The sequence below is a fragment of the Haliotis asinina genome, chromosome 14, assembly GCF_037392515.1.
Source record: "Haliotis asinina isolate JCU_RB_2024 chromosome 14, JCU_Hal_asi_v2, whole genome shotgun sequence".
Taxonomy (NCBI): domain Eukaryota; kingdom Metazoa; phylum Mollusca; class Gastropoda; order Lepetellida; family Haliotidae; genus Haliotis; species Haliotis asinina.
In genome coordinates, this window is record NC_090293.1 from 14,158,998 (window position 1) to 14,178,799 (window position 19,802).

The 19,802-nt window shown below is 39.3% G+C and overlaps 1 protein-coding gene and 1 pseudogene across 1 annotated transcript; one reads left to right on the forward strand and one right to left on the reverse strand.

The window, feature by feature from the left end:
• The first annotated feature begins 346 nt into the window (after positions 1-346).
• Positions 347-15,458, forward strand: LOC137261980 (thrombospondin-2-like). The gene is made up of 6 exons (XM_067799783.1): positions 347-369; positions 4,686-5,005; positions 5,887-6,075; positions 6,349-6,540; positions 6,906-7,022; positions 15,196-15,458. The coding sequence occupies exons 1-6, from the start codon at positions 347-349 to the stop codon at positions 15,456-15,458; spliced, it is 1,104 nt and encodes a 367-aa protein (XP_067655884.1).
• Positions 11,924-12,724, reverse strand: LOC137261934 (uncharacterized; annotated as a pseudogene).
• Positions 15,459-19,802: the final 4,344 nt, after the last annotated feature.

The following is a 19,802-nucleotide window of genomic DNA, read 5'->3' on the forward strand; positions in this document are numbered from 1 at the left end:
GTAACAACAATTCGTGAAGCAGATGTTAGGCCACGAGCTGATGATATATGGAACACGACAACCACTCACAAATTGTATATAATCCTGTTATATATACTGCTCATCAAGAGAATTGGCTAAATGCAAGGACGTACTTTAAACTAGATTCTGCCAAGTATTCCATACAGTTTAAAGGTACTGTCTTCACATAAACGTATGTATTGGGAACCAAATTTGTAATATTAAAAAGTCTTGTCATGAGTTCAAAAAATGAGGAAACGCAGTGAAAGTTGTTCTATTATTAACAAAGGTTTACGTTAAAGCGCAGCTTTTCATATGCACGATATTTTCACATGATTTACAGCAAATGCGAAGCATTATCTTTGTGCAGTTCACCTGCAAAAAGGACGCAGTTGGTTCCCTGAAGCTAGTGGAGAAATGTATCTTCGATGTAACCACATTTATATGCATGGCATATAGTGAGTGCTTTAAGTGACTGTAAACCTTTGATTAGCTGTTCTTTAGGATCTTACAATGGCGACATTCTTATCTTAATATTTCGAAAAAGATTATATCTTTTTTTTGTTTTGCTTCAAGTGCACGCAACCATTCACAGAAACTGAATTAGAAATGGTTATTTCAGTTTAGGTTACATATTTCAAGATATGTGTCATGGTTCCGAAGTCGAATTGAATTTCCTAAAATCGTCGAAATGGTTACCGGGATAATGTTTCTGTTTACTACATAAGATGCTAAATCCTACGCGTGAGATACTGGGTCCTGTGTAGGAGATACTCAGTACTACGTAGGGGATATTAGCACTACGTTCTACGTAGTAAATACTAATTTCAACATAGAAGATACTGTTTCCTACATGAGCGATAATGAGATAATCGAGCTAGTTACAATCCTGGCAAATTTGATTCAAATGAGATACTGTTTCTGTATCCGACTTTGAACGTCAGTGGAGACTTTGGAGATCATCGACTGCGCTGATGACAATACTTGAACTGTTAACTCCTATTCTAGCTTCGAATATGGACTGACCCGTGAAGATCCGGGCTAGAATTGGGTATTCAGTAACCCATATGAGTAACTGTAGACCTGGGCCATGAGCCGCCATGAAAGGAAAGAGTTCGAGGGTGAGCACCTGGTCGCGGTAAGCAGCAGCTGTGAGGTTTCCACGGATGACCATAAGTTGTTACCACAGAAAGCACCCCGCACCATGCAACGTTCACCCCTGCATCTGTCGACTTCTTGTACACAACATTGGGCGTACCGTTCACGACGTCGTCTCCAGACTCTATGCCAGCCGTCCGCGGATCTGAGGGTAAACATCACCAAAGACGGCTTGATTCCAGTCTCTCTGGGTCCATCGGAGGTGGCGCTGGATCCACAGCAGACGTTGACGTTGATTAAACGGCGTCAATATTGGCCCACGATATGGACGTGGAGAATGGAGATTGGCAGTCCGCAACCGATTTCGAATGGTCTGTTAGGACAGTCGACCTCTAAACATCTCAGTCCTGGTTCGTGTAGCCGGCAGAAATCTGCTACGTGAGTGACGTAGGACGCTTTGACGGTCTTCTGCTTATGACGTCACACGTGGACGACCCGACCTTGGGCAATCAGAGGTGGTGAGCAGCAGTGCCAGTTTCTTGTAGATGACCTCGCAAGTCATACACATTACGACGGCCACATCCGATTGCTCTTGCGACGTCAATAACAGATCTTCCCGCTTGCAACATGCCAACGACGCGTTCACGTTGCACATTTGACAATCGTGTCATTTAAAGTACCGTTAGAACTGTGGTTTAAAAGTATTTTTCAATTCTTGGGTCCAATGCAAACACGTCCAAATGTAGAAAACGTCGATGCGAAGATCACGTGATCGACTGCACGTGCAAAAACCTGATTTGGCACTAATATCATTTGCACGACGAATGGATGGGTTTGAGTGGGTTTTGCTAACGTTATTCTAGAGTCGAAAGATAGGAATCCCATTTGGGATACATCGATGTATCATCAAAATATTCATTACTTTTAAAAATTACATGTTGTGAAGTTTCCTTTTCGACTCAGTAGATTTGGGAGTACACTTTCTTCGTACTTAGTACTCTTCGGGGCTGAGTCCCATCCGGGATTAGTGCCCCCACTCTCAGAATCAGGCATCTTATCGTCAGCACACAAAACCAGCTGCGTTACCCCTCTCAGACTAGACCAGTTGTCCGACTTTCACTTTTATGGAAGAACGAATAATTTTAACTGACTTTCCTAGCAGAACTGAACGTGATCATGAAATCACCTGTGAACCTCAAAGTGAGATGCTTTCACACATGTGAAAGCCGATTCTCTGAGCAATGTGTGGGGAATGCTATTTTGGGAGTTTCAATTCAGTTCAATTTACAGTTTGAATCGCAGATAACATTTATTATTAAACAGTACAACGTTTCAAATCAACGATTTCTGTCCTTCAAAATCACTTAAATTGTTGCTAATTTAGAGTACAATGCATTAAATGAGTACACACATTCGTTGGATAGTCTTTGTTTCATGAAGGGCGGTGGGGTAGGTTAGTAGTCAAAGCATTCGCACGTCACGTCAAAGACCTTGCTGCCTTACCCACACGGGTACAGTGTGTGAAGCCCATTTCTGGTGTCCCCGCTGTGCTATGGCTGGAATATTACCTCAAGTCGCTTAAAAATTTATCCAGATAAAGCATGGTCACTCAGGACGATCCAGACGAACAACAGTAAAACATTCATAAGTGTGATACAAGGCATCCCTTCCTGGGCGTTAAACAATAACCAGCCAACAACATTGTATGAACCGGCATCAGACTAGTTCACCATAATAGTGGAAACATTTCGTAACACTGAACCTTGGCTAAATACAAGCTCTCAAGCAAAAATATATATCACCGAAAGGTATGTCCAAATTGCCAACCAACCAGGAAGTACTGACACAACAAATCCAATAATTAAAAAGAGAAGATGAAGAACAAAGGAGAAAAAACATACAAATGCAGTATTATTTCATCCTCAAATATTAGTATACAACACCCATCAGTGAGAATTCAGACACAATGTAAAAGCAAGCCATAGTCTCCACCCTAGCCAGACGTGCCAAAGCCATCTGTGACCCAGCCCACTTCCAAGACGAAATTGACCACCTCAAGAGAACTTTCATCACCCTCAACGGAAACCCTAACCATTTCGTTGACCAAACTATAGCCACAACTCTCCAGCATCAGAACGACCGCCTCCCTAAACCTGAGCCTGCACCCATCCGAGTCAACATTCCATACCAAGGCAAGATAAGTCATCAAATCAGTCGACTCCTCAGAAAAACTACCAGTGTTGATGTGACCTTTTATTCTGATAAGACATTGAAAAACATCTTTAGAGCAAATGGAAGAGGTGTCAGTGATCAAACCAAACCCAACCCCAGAGGCTGCATCTACAAGACAAACTGTGTTTGCGGCAAACCATTCAGCATCAGACTCAAAGAGCACAAAACTTCAGTAAGAAACTTAGATCTGAAATCGGCCCTCTCTGAACACATCGTCAAATATCCAAACCACTCCATCAACTGGAAAAACACAGAGATCCTGGCTTCCAACATCAGTGATTGGCGAAGAAGGAAGTTTTGGGAAGCAATCAACATCAGAAGATTAGAACCTCAGATCAATAGAGATCAAGGCGTGTACCTACCCTCTGCCTGGTGTGTCAACAAGGACTCATAGACTCTCAATCTATCAGCCGTGTAAACAACCATGTACTGTTAAAACATTCCCCCTTTCATCTCCCCTCTGTGATTGTACATACCTAATTACATTTAAGTGCTTGTATATACATCTTACCGCTCTGGCTTCATGTATACCTATATATATTCTGCAATGTTACCTATGCTCATTATCCACCTGACGAAGGGGCAAGAATTAGCCTTGAAACGTCGTGTTAAAAAAATTAAAGAAGTTGTCATCCATAATAGTGTCTTGTATTACCTCACCAACTTCTAAATGCCTTTGAAGAATTTCACAAGAAAAATATACATATAAAAATATAAAATTAAAAAAATGAAAAAAACCCCCAACAACAACAATTAGAGTAAAACACCTTGGCCCAAAAATGAGCTGAAATGGATCACTGAAACGATCATGATCTGACGGTAGTTTTCATTCCAAACTCGCGAAACCGTCCTATCCGTTTTTGCTACGTGTTTTATAGTGACCGAATTAGGGTTTTAAAATTCATACGAACACGAGGCATAGTCAAACCATTGTCTTTCATAAATAAAGTAGTGTCCATTGGTTACGCCTTCAGTTGGATACAGGAAATCAATTTTGAACCAGTGAAAATCTCATCTCCCTGACTCGTCAATTCATAATGAAATGTTTCATATAGTATAGACCAAATACATTAAGTCAATCAGATTGTTTAAAAAATTTATGAAGCGGAGATGCCTTTGGTTCTTCATTCGTCTGGAAATAGTTAATTACAACAAGCTTAGCTCATTCATACATAAAGGGTAGTATGGAAGGCATCTCAAATAGATTTGCGTCAAAAGCTATCCAATTTTTATCCCATGCGTACCTCCAAACAAAATAAAATGTTCCAACTCTGTTAAAGATACAGACGGCTTCAGATCCTACTCAGGAATCCTTAAGAGTGGAATAATGAGGGTTGGTAAATTCTGGCCATGAGCATCTTGACATTAGTATGGGGTATTTTTGTGTTTGTTAATGTTTGGTGTAAAGCGTTATGTCTATGTGGAACATGTGACATAGCACCTCTTGTCGGGTTTGAAAATGTAAAAGTCGGGGATGGACAGATGTGGACGACTAATAATTTTACGAGTCTAACACAGTGTGCAGTTAGATGTGCTTTGTTTCCAACTATCAAAGCCTTTGGGTATAGCCAAACTACAGGAGAATGCGTTGCCTACAACATCGTTCTGACGAACCCGGACGCTGTGGTCAAAACTGCAGTATCTGGATTCAACATGTATTCATCTTGCCCTCCAGGTAAATATATCATTACTCTCTTGACAGGTCTAAAACAATTAGGTTTCATTTTTCGACACATTTTCGTGTGTCACATGAAGTACTTTGTGCAAAAGTTCACTACAGTGATATGCCATCATTTATACCTATGTTTAACTGAAGGTCACAGACCATGCTATGATGTCGTCGGAATACAATTGTATAGTAAAGACATCAGTACTTGCAGCAGCAGGTAACGGTCATATATATTCTACCCAAATCTTAAGAATTCAGGATTGGTGAGTGAATCAATTTTCTTTTATTGCTCCCTCGGCAATATGGCGGGGGTCTGTAGATAATCGGGTCTGGACCAGACAATCCAGGGATCAGCAGCATGAGTATTGATCTACGTAGTTTGGATAACATGACATGTCCAATTCTATCCCGAATCTTCACGATATGTGTGTAATATGTAACCTTCTGTAGAGACTGACGTTTGTAATACATGTTTCCCTAGATAACAGTTTTTGTGCGTTTAGTGAGAGAACACTCGAATCTGACTTAGTATAATTATAATTTCATTTTGTTTTGAAAGCTAATACTTCGAAAAGCCATGTCCAGGCGGTGAATGTGTGTACGTATTTGTGTGATTCACCGGGTTACAGCTATGCAGGAAACTACCCAACAAACGATACCTGATCCTCTCCTTCACATCAGTGGTGGTGAAATGGCCTAACTGTTTGAACGTCCGCTCGTCACGTAGAAGATTCAGGTTCGATTCCCCACAATGGGTAAATTGGTGAAACATATTTACCCGCCGTGATATTGCTGAAAAATTGTAAAATCGGCACTCATTCTTCCATTTCAGTGTAGCAGAACTTGAAATAATTGTCCCTTTCATAGTGTAGATACTTGTTCTTCAGTCGACGGAGGTGTTACTACTTGGGGTACATGGGAATCAAGTTTCTGCCAAGGGACATGTGGCACAACTCCAGGCACCAGAAAGCGGACTCGAACCTGTACCAGCCCATCTCCGGCAAACGGTGGTGCTTTCTGTACAGAACCACTCTACGAAACTCATAGTAGCCCCTGCCATTTCAATCCTTGTCCTGGTGTGTAACATCTTAGTTCGAACTAATTAATTAGAGTTACTGTAACAAAACTATCTGACATTGGCGAAATTCCAGATTGCACTGATTTTATATAAAGCAGGCACATTTGAAGCTATTAGTGGTTTAAGGGGACAGAGCGAAAGTCGAAAGACTTTGAAGAGTCATAAAACATTAAATTTATTGTCGCTGCTTCTACATTATTAGAAGGGTCAAGAAAATTGATTTTATCGAATCGGATTCCTTAATGACTCTGTTTCTCAATTGCCAACTTAGTTGACGGTGGCGTTAGTGCTTGGGGCTTATGGACGTCGCCACCGTGTACGGTATCTTGTGGGCAGTTTGCCATCTCTACGGAGACCCGGAGCCGAACCTGCACCAATCCGATTCCAGCTCACGGTGGGAAGTCCTGCTCTGAGAATCTTATTGAAAGTAAACCTAGAAATTGCAATCTTCCGAGTTGTACAGGTATGCATGTTATAGCTCGACAGTTCGCATATTTCATATTGCTTCGGATATGTATTTATTGAGTAATGTGAACTCAATGAAATCAATTGAACGCTTCATATATATGTGACGTCATGGCAACGTTGCATAAAAAAAGTAAACATTAAATCGTGACGTTATTATAAAGTTACGTCACAGTATCATCTGAAACAGTAGTTACTTCCTGAAGATACATGTAAATATGCATTGAAGGGAAATTATTTCGGAAATTTCTATATAATAAAATAACACATCAAGCGTTAATTTTGCTAAATACATGTAATTTTGTTTCGCTTTTGACAATTGGCTGCAATTCTATTTCCAGTAGTCACTGTTTGTATTTTCAGTACATTTCGGTGTCTGTGCTGATGCTGATGACTGCGATGATGACGATACCGTTTGTAATGAAGGGAAGTGTACGTGTGACCTAAAGCACCAGTACTCTAGCGGCAACTGTATCCAAGGTGAGTTGTGAATCATGCATTGCCTCATTTACAATGTAGTACTGAGGTAGTGTTCTGCATTGTGTTCTTGTACATAATTCCCTAGCATCGGGTTTTCCTTCATTTGAAGTGACTTTGTAGTTCTTCTGGCATAAATTACTACATAATTGTTTTTGTCATTTACACAAATCTGATGACATTTCCATGGAACACCGTACCCGAGTTTGATTCCCCTCATGAGCACAATGTGTGAGACCAATTTCTGGTGTTCCCCCGCCGTGACATTGCTGAAATATTGCCAATAATTGCGTTAACTAAACTCACTCACTCTCAACAACATCCTTTTCAATCGTCAAGGAAAGGCATTCTTCTTGGTCAATCATAATTTTCTCTGCGGGGACATTCCCTTCTCTATATATATCCTTAGAATATTCAAAATAACAGACACCTTACCCCATTCCCACCCACCTCTCTCAAACAGCTGCATCCGCAAATGTGTTCTAGAGATGAGAGTACTTTATTTGTGATGCGAGTACTGATCCTTAATAGAAGCAACTCTCTGACAGACGAAGATACCATCGTGATGCTCTTGCAACCTGCTTCACACACCCCAAATGTTGTGTGAGTCATGTGCCGTTATGAAGACCACGAGTGATGTCACAGAAAGATTACGTTCATGCAAGATAACGTCCTCTCCGTAACAGATTTGTGATAGTTCTAGTAGACATCAGTTCCAAGGTAGTGTCAGATGAGACCATCTGGAATCGACTGCGGACCGCAGGTGACCGAGATGGACACTGGCGGGACCTATCCTGACGCAATTTCATCGTGGTCTATGTGTCCCCAGGCAGGTCAGTTTCAACCAAAGAAAGTAAGACAAGGTTGTCATCAGTGACGAGTCACACTTGCTGTTAGAGTTGAGTGATATACGTTCCATGTGCAGTTCTGACGCAGAACTTCTAACGTTAATTCTAATGATCTGAACCTCATCGAATACAGTTGTGATAAACTGGGACGATACGTTAGGAAGCAGGTGAAGCATCCCCAGAGCCCCCTAGGACTTAGGCCACCACGTGTAGCCCAATGGCGGCGATCCCCGATTAGAGTGTTCAGAAGTATACTCTTGTCCATGAGAACACTTAGTGTTGCTGTTCGTTAAAGAGTTGTGGAATATTTTACACCAGTTCACGATCCACTGTTCACGGTGTGTATTATTGACTGTATGATAGAGGTACGGTACAAGTCAATACAAGTACGTAAAGCACATAATTTACTTCCATTGCGGATTATAATAAAGTTTTTACCAGAATGCCAACACCGTGGACCTGTCAATATGCCTCTAAACCTTGAACAAAACGTTTCACAAACTGCGTATTTGTGAACAAAGCATTAATCAGTGAATGCAACTCACTGTACAATATTAACCATTGAAACATTAATGACCAACACAACATAATGAGGATATTTATAGACAGCAGTAAATGAAAGCAATAACACCCATTCGATAATGAGTGTTGTTACAATGATAGGTGAATTGGTTCAAGAGGTTCCATTCCCATTTTAATAGTACAGTATCAATTGGACTGTAAATTACATTGTGAAGAAATGGAGGAAATTCGATTAATGTACAGTTCGATAGTGGACTAGACCTAAACTGACATACAAAGGAAAGCAGACATTTGGTGCAATTTTAATACACAATGGAACATTAAAAAATAATTTCAACAGTGTTTTGGTTATGACGTACATGCAACAACCATTCTCCAAGCTTTGCCAAAATACCACCGACATCATACCCAATGCCGTCGCTTCATGTTCCTTCAGTAAAGACGATTCAATGGAGTTTGACTAGTTCATGACTTTACCTATAATCGTCCGGATGAGTGAGTGAGTGAGTGGATTAAGATTGACGAGAACGGTTTAATGAGGACGTAGAAACCTGCCATAGAAGGACAGTAAAATACTACTGTATCACAGATATCAATTTAAAACTACGCAGTCGTAAACTGTTATCAGTATAGCGTACATAATAGAAAAAAACGGGCTGTAGGTCAAGAACAATTCAAGATAGATCACCGTACTATGGTCCATGGAGACTTACAGTACTTTTGCTACCTGTATGGTCACAAGCTGGATTTACACCATCACTTCAACTGCTGGCGATTGTACTTTAGTTTTAGCTGGTCTTCTAGCACTGTCAGATATCAGACCAGTCTGGTTTACGCATTTCAGAAGTCTGATTATCGTGTGCCTAATAAGCCTAACGTTTTGGCAATATGGCTGGGCCAGTTCCACCTGCCAAATTTCAGTAGCTCGTTCTCGATCCGCTTCTGATCATCATGGCATGGCATTTTGATGTGAAGCTTTAACACCGTTGCCGCAAAACAGGCACGTGGAATTCAATTTACTATACCCATGATTTCCCATTCCAACAGGTAAAAGGATATATGTGGAGTAAACAACGTAAAATGTTAATAATCGCCAGAGACTGTGGTTTTGGAAGTATATAATTGCTGACTACCCATCCAGGTGTGGTACAGTTTCGTGACATTATTTCTTTTTCGACATAGAGCCTTGGGTCACGAATGTTTAGAGAAATGTCATCAGTGTACATTGGGTGTAGCATTTACTACTCAAGCCCAGGATCTTTCAGTACATAGTCTACTTACATGTAGTGCTTGATAAAACAAAATAATAGTAGGGATCGTCTCAACACGAAAACCGAGAGATAAAAGCATATTAGATAGTGGAATTCGGCAATTGAAAAGAAACAGCTGTTGATTTCTGGACTACTTTGACCATTGCCCTTTACGCTATGGGGTTCGAAAATGAGTTGGAGGTGGCGGTATCCACGCCGTTTTATATGCTATGTCAAACTATGTCTTTATCATTCGTGAATATAGCAAATGTTCTTGCTGGCTGACATATTGTTTCAAAGTCTGAACAGACTCAGGTCATTATCATGAATAAATGACTGGCTATATTTTCAAAGCCTGTTTGGAACATTAGCAATTGTCCAGTGGAAGCAACCTCAGTATAAATGTCACGGATAATGCCAGAATTACATCAGTCTGGAACACGTGCTGCAAGAACCTGATGTGACATGAAGGTGATAATGCAGGAATCGCTGACATCTTCCAGATTTGAATCAAGATTATTTGAAGCGCAGGTTCTACCCATGGAGAAAATTCGCCTTTTCAGATGTCGTGGAGGCACAACATGGACCCTTTCTACTGCATAGGTCACTTGTGACCCTTGGCTATTGGGTTTGTCCGAGACAGGATAACATAACATTCAAATTCAAACCATGACGTAGATACCAGTCTTGTTGCATCTGTGATAGTACTGGGTCCTGATCCACAAAACTTTCGCAGCGCTGCGAAGTTCGCAAGACTATGAAAAACTACACAGTTGCGACAGATCGTAAAGTTAGGAAATTTCTGTGCATCGGGATCAAGATTCACATACGTCATCACGAGCAAACACTTTACCCTCTAAACCACCCCATCGCCCTACCAATGAATAGGAAAATCGTGAATATAGCTAAGAAGCTGAAGGTACGAAGAAGAAAGCTGAAGGTACAAAGGGGGACCTGGTATTTTGTAGTGATCTATGTTTATACTCAACATAATTGTAACGAAATATCACATATAACGTACTAGCTTTGATCAACAACAATTGCTACACATGTAGGTTGATATGCCTATGAAGAACTATGACGAACTACCCAGCTAACAATCACGTAACTGGGCCATGGCCCAGAAAAGAGGGGCAATGTATAGCTTTCTGGAAATGAGCCTGTACTATTTTGCACCTTTGCATTGAACTGATCTAGTACAGGCAAAGTAGTATGGCCCAGTACACAGCCGTAAGGGTTGCAGATTGGCCGTTTACAGTTTGGCCAGCACTGGCCTTTTGAAGTATAATACAGTTTCTATTCTTTAAAACAAGCCGATACCAAAGAAACTCTGGAAAAGAAAACCTCAAGAGAACACGTTTATCCATGAGTTTAATTCATACAACAAGACGAAGACGTGATGTGTTATTCTTTGATCCTTCCGGGTGAGCGTGTTCAACACAAGTTTCAAAATTCAATTAACCTGATACAATTGTTTAGGTTCAAACTTTCATTTACTATTCAGTCTGTTGACGTTTCGTCCAGAATGCTAGGATTATCAAATATATTGAATGTATGTTCTTGAATGAGGCATGTCAAGAGGTTTTCCATGATCTAACAAGATGACACATACTGATTGTTTTAAATGCCCTTTACCTACCGAAATTCATGCTTCATGTTATTATACAAATGCAGTCTTTACGAGTGTTTGTCAAGAAATACCATTACGTTTTCGGTCACATTAAAGGTCAAATGCCACATAAAACACAACTTTGCAGATTCTGATACATTTCGGTATGCACTTACCGAAACAAATCTTCAAAAATACCAATTCAACCAATAAAGTTGAGAAAAACGCAATGCAAAATAACCCGCGAAATCGGTGTTCAAACTGTATGAATCCGCGTAGCGGATTCTTACTAAAGTTGGCACATTGGGTTTTAGTTTCATGCCACAATGCAACGAAAGAAATACACTGTCAATCCTTATAATTAAATTCAACAACAAATACTATAGGCTTTCAAAAATATTTTATTTTCACACAATCAAATTCATCGATACAGATATCTTTGTTACCACCGATTAACATTTTCGGTGTAAGAATTCGGTAATGGCGTGACATGACTCAGGTGACTCATTTACATAAAATGACACGCCTACCAAACCATTAGCCAATCAGCATAAAGCACCCCCAAGCAGCTCTCACTCAACCAAGGTAACATCGGGTGACGAATCAGAGCGGAACAACACAACGTGGCACGTTCCGGTAACGGCAAAGTTTGATGTTCAAACATTTGAATTATTACTAGCGAACTGAAAGACACAGTTTGAAAAGTGAGAATTGGAAATGATGGCCACTCATAAACATTATGTGACGAAGTTCAAAGCCAGCGTCACTCATGGCTTGGACTGCTGTGGCGCTAAGGCAATGAGCAGTGCATGGGCATAGCGACATATGTCAGACATGAAGCGAGTGACCTGGTATTTTTTGACTGGGCTTGATGCATACCAAATGTGTGTGTCTAGGGAACAAAGTACATCTTTATTACAGTGCGAAAAAAGTGATCCGGCATTTGGGTCACTTCAAGGAGCTGGCGAAGTGCATGGACGGGACATTTGTTTATATCATTCGTCGCGTACATTCGTTTGCCGCTTTGCGCTTCATGTTCATCGCTGCTGATACCACCCTGGATGTTCTTTTGTTTCGTTTCGTGGGACCGTCTGACATATTCAACATGGCTATCATCTACCGCAAATTCAAATGATGTGGGCGTAAGCTGCTGGTGAAATTCAAGACCACGACTTACGATGGCCAAGTCGTACCATACTTTGTACCGGAGGATAACAGGATTGGATGCCGAATGCAGATAAGTGCTAATTTTCATCAGATCACTTGTTTGAATGATTGATATATGTTGTGTGGGACGTGACAAGCCACGCTGTACATTGTATTTTAATTTAGCATCAAGCATATCATTTGCAGACTTAAACTGCTTATATCTTACAATGTCAATATCTCTCCCGATGTCATTTAAGTGTCTTTTCAGGGCAGAACGAACATTTTTAAAGTGTTCTTGTGATACTCGGCAGCATGTGCAGCCGGCATATTTTAACATCTTGTTTCCTGGATTTTGGGCTGTGCCTCAGTGTAGACAAATCTCAACTTTGTGTTAAGTTCCTCTGGTGTAATTGTTGAAAAGTCCACAGTCCTCCCCTCTCTGTCGAAGGGCCAATCTAAATATACAATACGAAAACAATATCTAGAAACCTGACTATGACAGACCCATCTATGTAAACTTTGAAATGGGTAACTTTATAACAAATAACCTTTCTCGGTTAGATCTACATAACTTTATCTCATTCTGATAATTGTTCCATTTTTAAAAATTCAACTTTGTGCTGATGAACTGTTTCGTTTTGGGAAAATATACGTAGGATGGAATTTGAAAATAGTATTCATATATATTGTATATATCTACCTTGGAATAGTTTAACACCCCATTCTGTGTTTCTCTGAGAGGATATTGATTGTCTGTAGTCGTCCATTAAAAGTAAATCATTGTTTGATAAACTTTTGAAACGATGTGTTTGGGATGGCGTATCATCGACTTGCATTGCACTCGTCATCTCGTGATTTGCCGATGTGTTTGTAGATCTGGTTGATGCTGTTATCTCTAACAAACTTTCATTTTCTTCCAGGTCTAAATCATCCGGAAAATCAATGTTATCCGTGCTAAGAGTTGCAACGTTTTCGGTATATTGATCTTCGAAAATCGACTCAAAATTCCCCAGATCAAAACTTCGGAACTTGGAATCGGCCATCTTGTTGGAATGTAAACAAGACAAGTTGCAGACGACGGTTCGCTGACTGCACGTCGTAACCACAGTAACCAGTCAAATAATGTATTATGACAAACTCTTTTTTTTATTAAATAAACACTTTATTATCGTTCACGAAAAATTTTGAGTTGTTGGTTTATGTTAACCACGATGTATCACTTCAATGTTTATCCAAAGTTCACTAAGGTAACCGAGTGCAAGGGAATTCCCTCGCTGTGTAATGGTATTCCCCGACATTCCTCAGGTCGAAAGTAGTCCGATTCGGTGGGCCTGGCTTATTTATTTAGATTCATTGGGAAATGAAATCAAAAGAAATGTTCCCAGTTAACCAGTCAGATTGCCAGAATTATAATGACCACAATAAAGATTTAATTATTTTCTAGTAAGTATGTGCGACTTTTTTGGTTGCATGTGACCTTTAAGTAAATTTACATTCAAAAATGAAGAAACTGTCACACTCTACCTTTTGGCGATTTATCCGGAGCAGACGACGCTCTTAGTGATAATACCCCACATTTTACCAGACAAGAAGTGAACTGTTTATACTGAGCCAGTACTGGTCGGTACACTATTGCGCTGCAACAAATAAGGTAACCGCCCATAGATGACCCAATACAGGTTTGCCTGTAACGGGCCACGGAAAAGAGACATTCTGGGTACAGGCCAGAATGATGCCAGTACCGGTCCAGTAATGTGATGTTATCAGGGTGTGCTTGTGAAGCTGAAGGTATAAAGGGAGACCTGGTATTTTTCATTTGTAGTGATCTACCTTTATAACCAACATGCCTCAAATGAATATCACATATGACGTACTGACTTTGGTCAAGAACACATGTCATTGATATATGCGTATGACGAACTGTGGTCATTACGACCCAAACTGCTTGGTAGCTCTCAGTTCGTTATTACCGTAGTTAACGGTAGCAGGTCCATGGTTGGTTTAATTCGACCCTCCATACTGGCAAACACATATAAGATGATCCATGACCTGACAAATGACCCCAATTTGCATACTTGGGAAGGCCCCACAGAACAATCCACTTGAAACAAGAGGGAGACAGGTTGTCTGATAAATATCGAGAAGTTCATTTTCCCCGTGCGTTTCACGCATGAATTGTTATAGCACACTCGATTTGGGAACAGGTACAATGAATTGAATCAACACAATATACTGAGCAAATATGCTTATGACCACCAATCCATTTTACGAAGCAAATGACATTTTCCTGGGGTTTTTTGTAACAAAATTGTTGAATATCTAAAATGCTTGTCAATGTGCCAATCATCTATTTGTCTTCGTCTTAACTAAAGGTTAGCGTGGAATATCAGTATCTTATGTCTGAAATTGCAGTCTTATCATTCGAAGGAATATGCGCTGTTGATTTCATATCACAGTTAGCATGTATTGCACGTGCATAATCGTCAAGCTACATGTAGCAGCCAAGTGTACTCGCCCAATTCGTTGTACCGCTTCTCTTGTCACAAATGCGTTTAGTGCGCAGGATCATCTAATATGTGTCTAGCAGTAGCTGCTTCTCACTTACAGCATCGTACACCTGTAGATGGGAGCGGTGAAGAATTCTAGCAGCATATATGATCTCCTCAGTAAACGTCAGATACGATTTCCTGGGATTTTTTACCAATTGTCCTGAATGTCTTAAGACGTAACTGCAGTTATGAATATCAAAGAATCCTGTGAATTACGGGTACTAATTGAGAAGCAATATTTTCTTTCAGGGTGTTCGACATTTGGACCGGATTTCACTCTGTTCAAAAATGTAGTCTTGAATGGGTACAACAACAGAATCATCAGTAAGGTAAATACGATAGAGGCATGTATGTCGTTATGTTTTACTGAAGAAGATTTCCTGTGCATTACAGCCGATTATTATCCTGCAACAACTACCTGCTACCTGAGTAAATCAGCTCTATATGCGGTTCCGGCAAACGTCGTTGTGAACTCTACAACATACCATCAAATTGTCCGTAATTGTGCCTAGGGCTTTCTTGTTAAAACAAGTATTAAACATGTCTATAAGATTTTAAGTTTGAAATACGTTGGGTTACTTAAAATATCAGGAATGTAAGTTTCATCTTGTTTATAGATCTTGTTTATAGATCTTGTTTATAGATCTTGTTTATAGATCTTGTTTATATCCCTCTTTCTATATTTCTTTAAGAAATGCTTAAAACAGAACCAAATATTAGCACAAATCTGGGATCGACTTGTCATCAACAACTGTCATGACTTTTCCTCATCTCTTCACTTATACCTTGTCGTTAGCTTGGAGCTGTTTATGGGTGCATGGTTTCAGTGCGGAAATCTATAACTGCATAAAAAAATATCAAATGATACTTGTGTATTACAAGACATAATTCCTAATATTTTCGATACTTGAGACCAACTGAAGTTCTTCATAATACTCAATTATTTTGATTGCAAAGTCCCCAAACAACATCCTTACAAAAATACGTCAGATACCTTTATTGAATTTGTTAGTTTACAATCTATTAGTTAGTTTGAAATTTATTTCTTGTATAGCTGTTATAGAATATTTGCTTGATAGCTTCGTCGTGTGTTTTACTTGTTAATGCTTGTCACAGATGATAAACCTTTGAGGACTCGGGTTAGAAGTGGTCCCCAGGGACCCTATTAGCGTTCTTAACACTACAACATAGATAGGCCATCGACATAGTTAGTTTCAGTCACTGGATTCATACTGCTATTAACAGGTAGATGCACATATACACATATCTGAGCCAACTGTTTTGTCACATTAAATATACAAATAAAAACAGGTCAAATATATAATTCTGTAATGACGCATTGTGATTAGTTCGTTTTTGACTGACGAGTGACGAAAATTTTGTTTGTCCAAAACATTCACTGTGTAAAGTGTCATTTTATCTACACGTGTTAATCAATTGTCAGTCACTGTTTGCGACATATACATGTTCCTTAAGGAAACTTCGACATGTATCGTTATGTAATTTTATCATGCCAAATTGTTTAAATGTGTTGCTCAATTATACTAAATTTCGTTAAATATTCCATGTCTATGTTATGTGTGAAATACGTATAGATACTCAGTATGTTTGGGTCAAAATGATACTGATGAATTACTTTAACTGTAAATCGGTTCATGAGCAAACATTCATTTGCACGCAGAATGCAAGGAACACATGACATCACCTCTGGAGAAGTTTCATAACGTTTGTCTCCTCTATAAAAAAGTTACTTAACTAAACATTTTCTGTGTGAAGTTTTACGAAGAGAAAGTAACCGAAGTGCTGTTGCAAGGGCAGCCTCCAGGTCGAGAAATCATGTGCAGTTGAGGATGTCACCCCTTAGGGCTTCTGTCAAAACAGATGTTTTAATATGTGTGGAAAAAAAACCCACTCCACTAAAGAGAACTATAACTGCCATAAAAGCATCAGATATAAATTAGACACGTGTCGAGCCAAGAAAGCACGTTGTTAAAATTAAATAACTGAAGCTATACATGTTGCAGCTAGGCCTAGCGACTGTACAGTGCTTAGGCGTCTTGTGTATGTTACAAGCCCTTCATCTGAGTCTGTTATCTGTCCATTAGTATGGGCTGATCATTTTAAGAACTTTCTAAATCCTCTACAACTTGATGATGGCGCTTTTGCAGAGGACAGTAAAGCATATCTAAACAACCATAGCTGTACTACATGTGCAAAATGTTGTTTTGAAGATGACATTCTTTCAACTGACTTGAAATTTAACAACAGGATGTTATTATGAATATAATATGAATTTAATAATGTAACAATTCTCCTTGTGATAATGGTATCCCTGCAGAATTTTCTAAAACGGCTGAAAGTGTCCTTGTGAGCCAGTTGGTGAATACCGAAGAGGCTTCAAAAAGGATGACTCTACTGGTGACAGTATTTTTGTTCCGCAGGTTATTTGTTAAAAAAAAACTCTGTAAAGGTGGTCAACCATACGTGGCTTTCACAAATGTCCTTTGATATGGGAAGCAGGTAGTTCATGCTACGTACTACTGTATGATAGCGTTCGCCAATGTCTTATTCAAAAGACATCCAGTGGGCACTATGTCTCTATTCAATGTCTCTATTCATCTTCAGATGTTAACATAATTAACAACTTTTTGAACTATTTGAAGTATATTTATTCTTCGTAACATTGTTAGCAAAATCATTGCTTCGACGTATACTATGTACTCATTTGGTAACTCAATTATACTGTGTATTATTTCATATAAACGTATGTTTACAATGTTTAGATCAGGATGTAATATACAAGGTATTCAGTTAATCATAAAAGGTTCAGATACAGTGAATGATAATGCTGCATTATGTAAGCATTGCAAACAGTTGAAGTTGAAAGTTCATGTTGTATACAACTGTGATAGTCTTTGTCAATGTCTTATTCCAAAGACATCATACCCGTGAAGGTCCGGGGTAGAATAGGCCATCAGCAACCCATGCTTGCCATAAAAGGCGACTATGCTTGTCGTAAGAGGCGACTAACGGGATCGGGTGGTCAGGCTTGCTGACTTGGTTGGCATATGTCATCGGTTCCCAATTGCGCAGATCGATGCTCATGTTGTTGATCACTGGATTGTCTGGTCCATACGCCATATAGCTGGAATATTGCTGAGTGCAGCGTAAAACTAACCTCACTCACTCACTCACCCAAAGACCTCAACTGAACACAATACCTTTAATCAAAGTCCCTGTACATCCGCGGATATTTAACATAATTAACTACATAGTGGAATATTTGAAATGTGTTTATTCTGCCAAACATTGTTAGCAGAATTGTTTCTTTGACGTACGCCATGTACACATTTGGCAACTGAACGATATTCGAACTCTCTTATATAAGCTCATGGTCATAGTGTTCAGATCCAGGTGTAATAGCGGTATTTGTGAAATATTTGAAATATGTTTTTTCTTTGAAACTTTGTTAGGAGAATCGTTTCTTCGATCCATGCTATGTGTACATTTGTATATTATGCGTTTTTCCTTTATAAATGTATTTTTATAATGTTTGCTCAGGTCATCAGAAAATGTCTGGATGTTTCATTATGTAAGCATTGTAAAACTGTCAAAGATAATCTTCATGTTATATACATCGGGTTTAATCTTTGCCAATGTTTTATTCCAAAGACATCAAGTGGGCACTATATCTCCGTTCAAGGTCCCTGCATTTGAAATATGTTTATCCTGTTAGTGTAAACATATTTTATTCACAATGAGATATTGATCTACCCGACAGATCGGTGTTGTTTTACTCCAAGTTATTACGTTACACAAAACGGGTTTTGTTGATGGAAACGGAAGTTCTTGTTTCATAGCCATGTTACAGTGTCACGTTTCATGTCGTTTTAAACTGAGTTTTAAACTCGTGTCTCATCCAAAAATACTGGTTTGAATTCTTAATGACGTCACAACTATGATGACATACCGCCAGGTGTTGGCAATCTATAGCCTGGTTTTATATGGTATTATCCAAGAATTGATATTACGTTTCCACGCTAGCTTTAATTCTAAATGTGATATTCTAGCTGTTTTACTGTCCTTCGTCGACAGGTTTATATGATATACATATATTCCATTTCAGAGTTAAATGTTCTCGTCACGATATGGCTGAAATTGGCCGATATGACATTAAATATTAATTCACTCACTCACTCCTTAAAGAGGTTTGCATTGCGTAATCAGCTTTTTTCACATAGCTCCTGCCTGTTTTCTTCGGTTATCTTTCGTAACGAAACAAAAATTTGTACAAACGTTTCGGTACCGAATATTTGGATATAGTATAGTAAATTACGAGTAAATTTACCAGACCTGGACATTTCACCTTCACCTTTAAAAAATTAGAAACTTTGCAAACACTGGACTTGATGAATTTTGCTGTCTCATGAGGTGAATTTCACTGTCCCATGTACCATGTCAATAAATCGATTGTGCGTGCTTTCTGACCTTGAGGCTGTTCCTGAAACAGTACTACTGGTACCTTTACCTTCGTAAAACATCGCTATGCGTTCAGTTCCAAGTAACATTTAGTCACATTCAACTCATGTGAGCGTGTCTCTGCTTCGTAAAACTTCGCTACGCGTTCAGTTCCAATTGAAATTTAGGCACCTTCAAGTCATCAAAGTCTCTGATTTTCAAACACACCAGGTTGATCTCCCAAATAATGGTAGGTTGTCAAGTAGCGTTTCTATTTTCCTAGACAAACGTTATGAAACTGTTTAAGTGGTGTACCATATGCCACCTCAGCATCATACTGGCGTCATTAAACATTGTTTAAAGGGTATTGTGATGTGTTTGTAATGTTTGTGGTTCTG

What these genes read in the sequence shown, in the direction of transcription:
- LOC137261980 (XM_067799783.1), top strand. Translation starts at nt 347, where the DNA reads ATGCGAAGCATTATCTTTGTGCA. An exon ending in GTATTCATCTTGCCCTCCAG is followed by an intron (nt 5,006 to 5,886) that starts GTAAATATATCA and finishes CTTGTTCTTCAG; the next exon opens with TCGACGGAGGTGTTACTACT. An exon ending in CAATCTTCCGAGTTGTACAG is followed by an intron (nt 6,541 to 6,905) that starts GTATGCATGTTA and finishes TTGTATTTTCAG; the next exon opens with TACATTTCGGTGTCTGTGCT.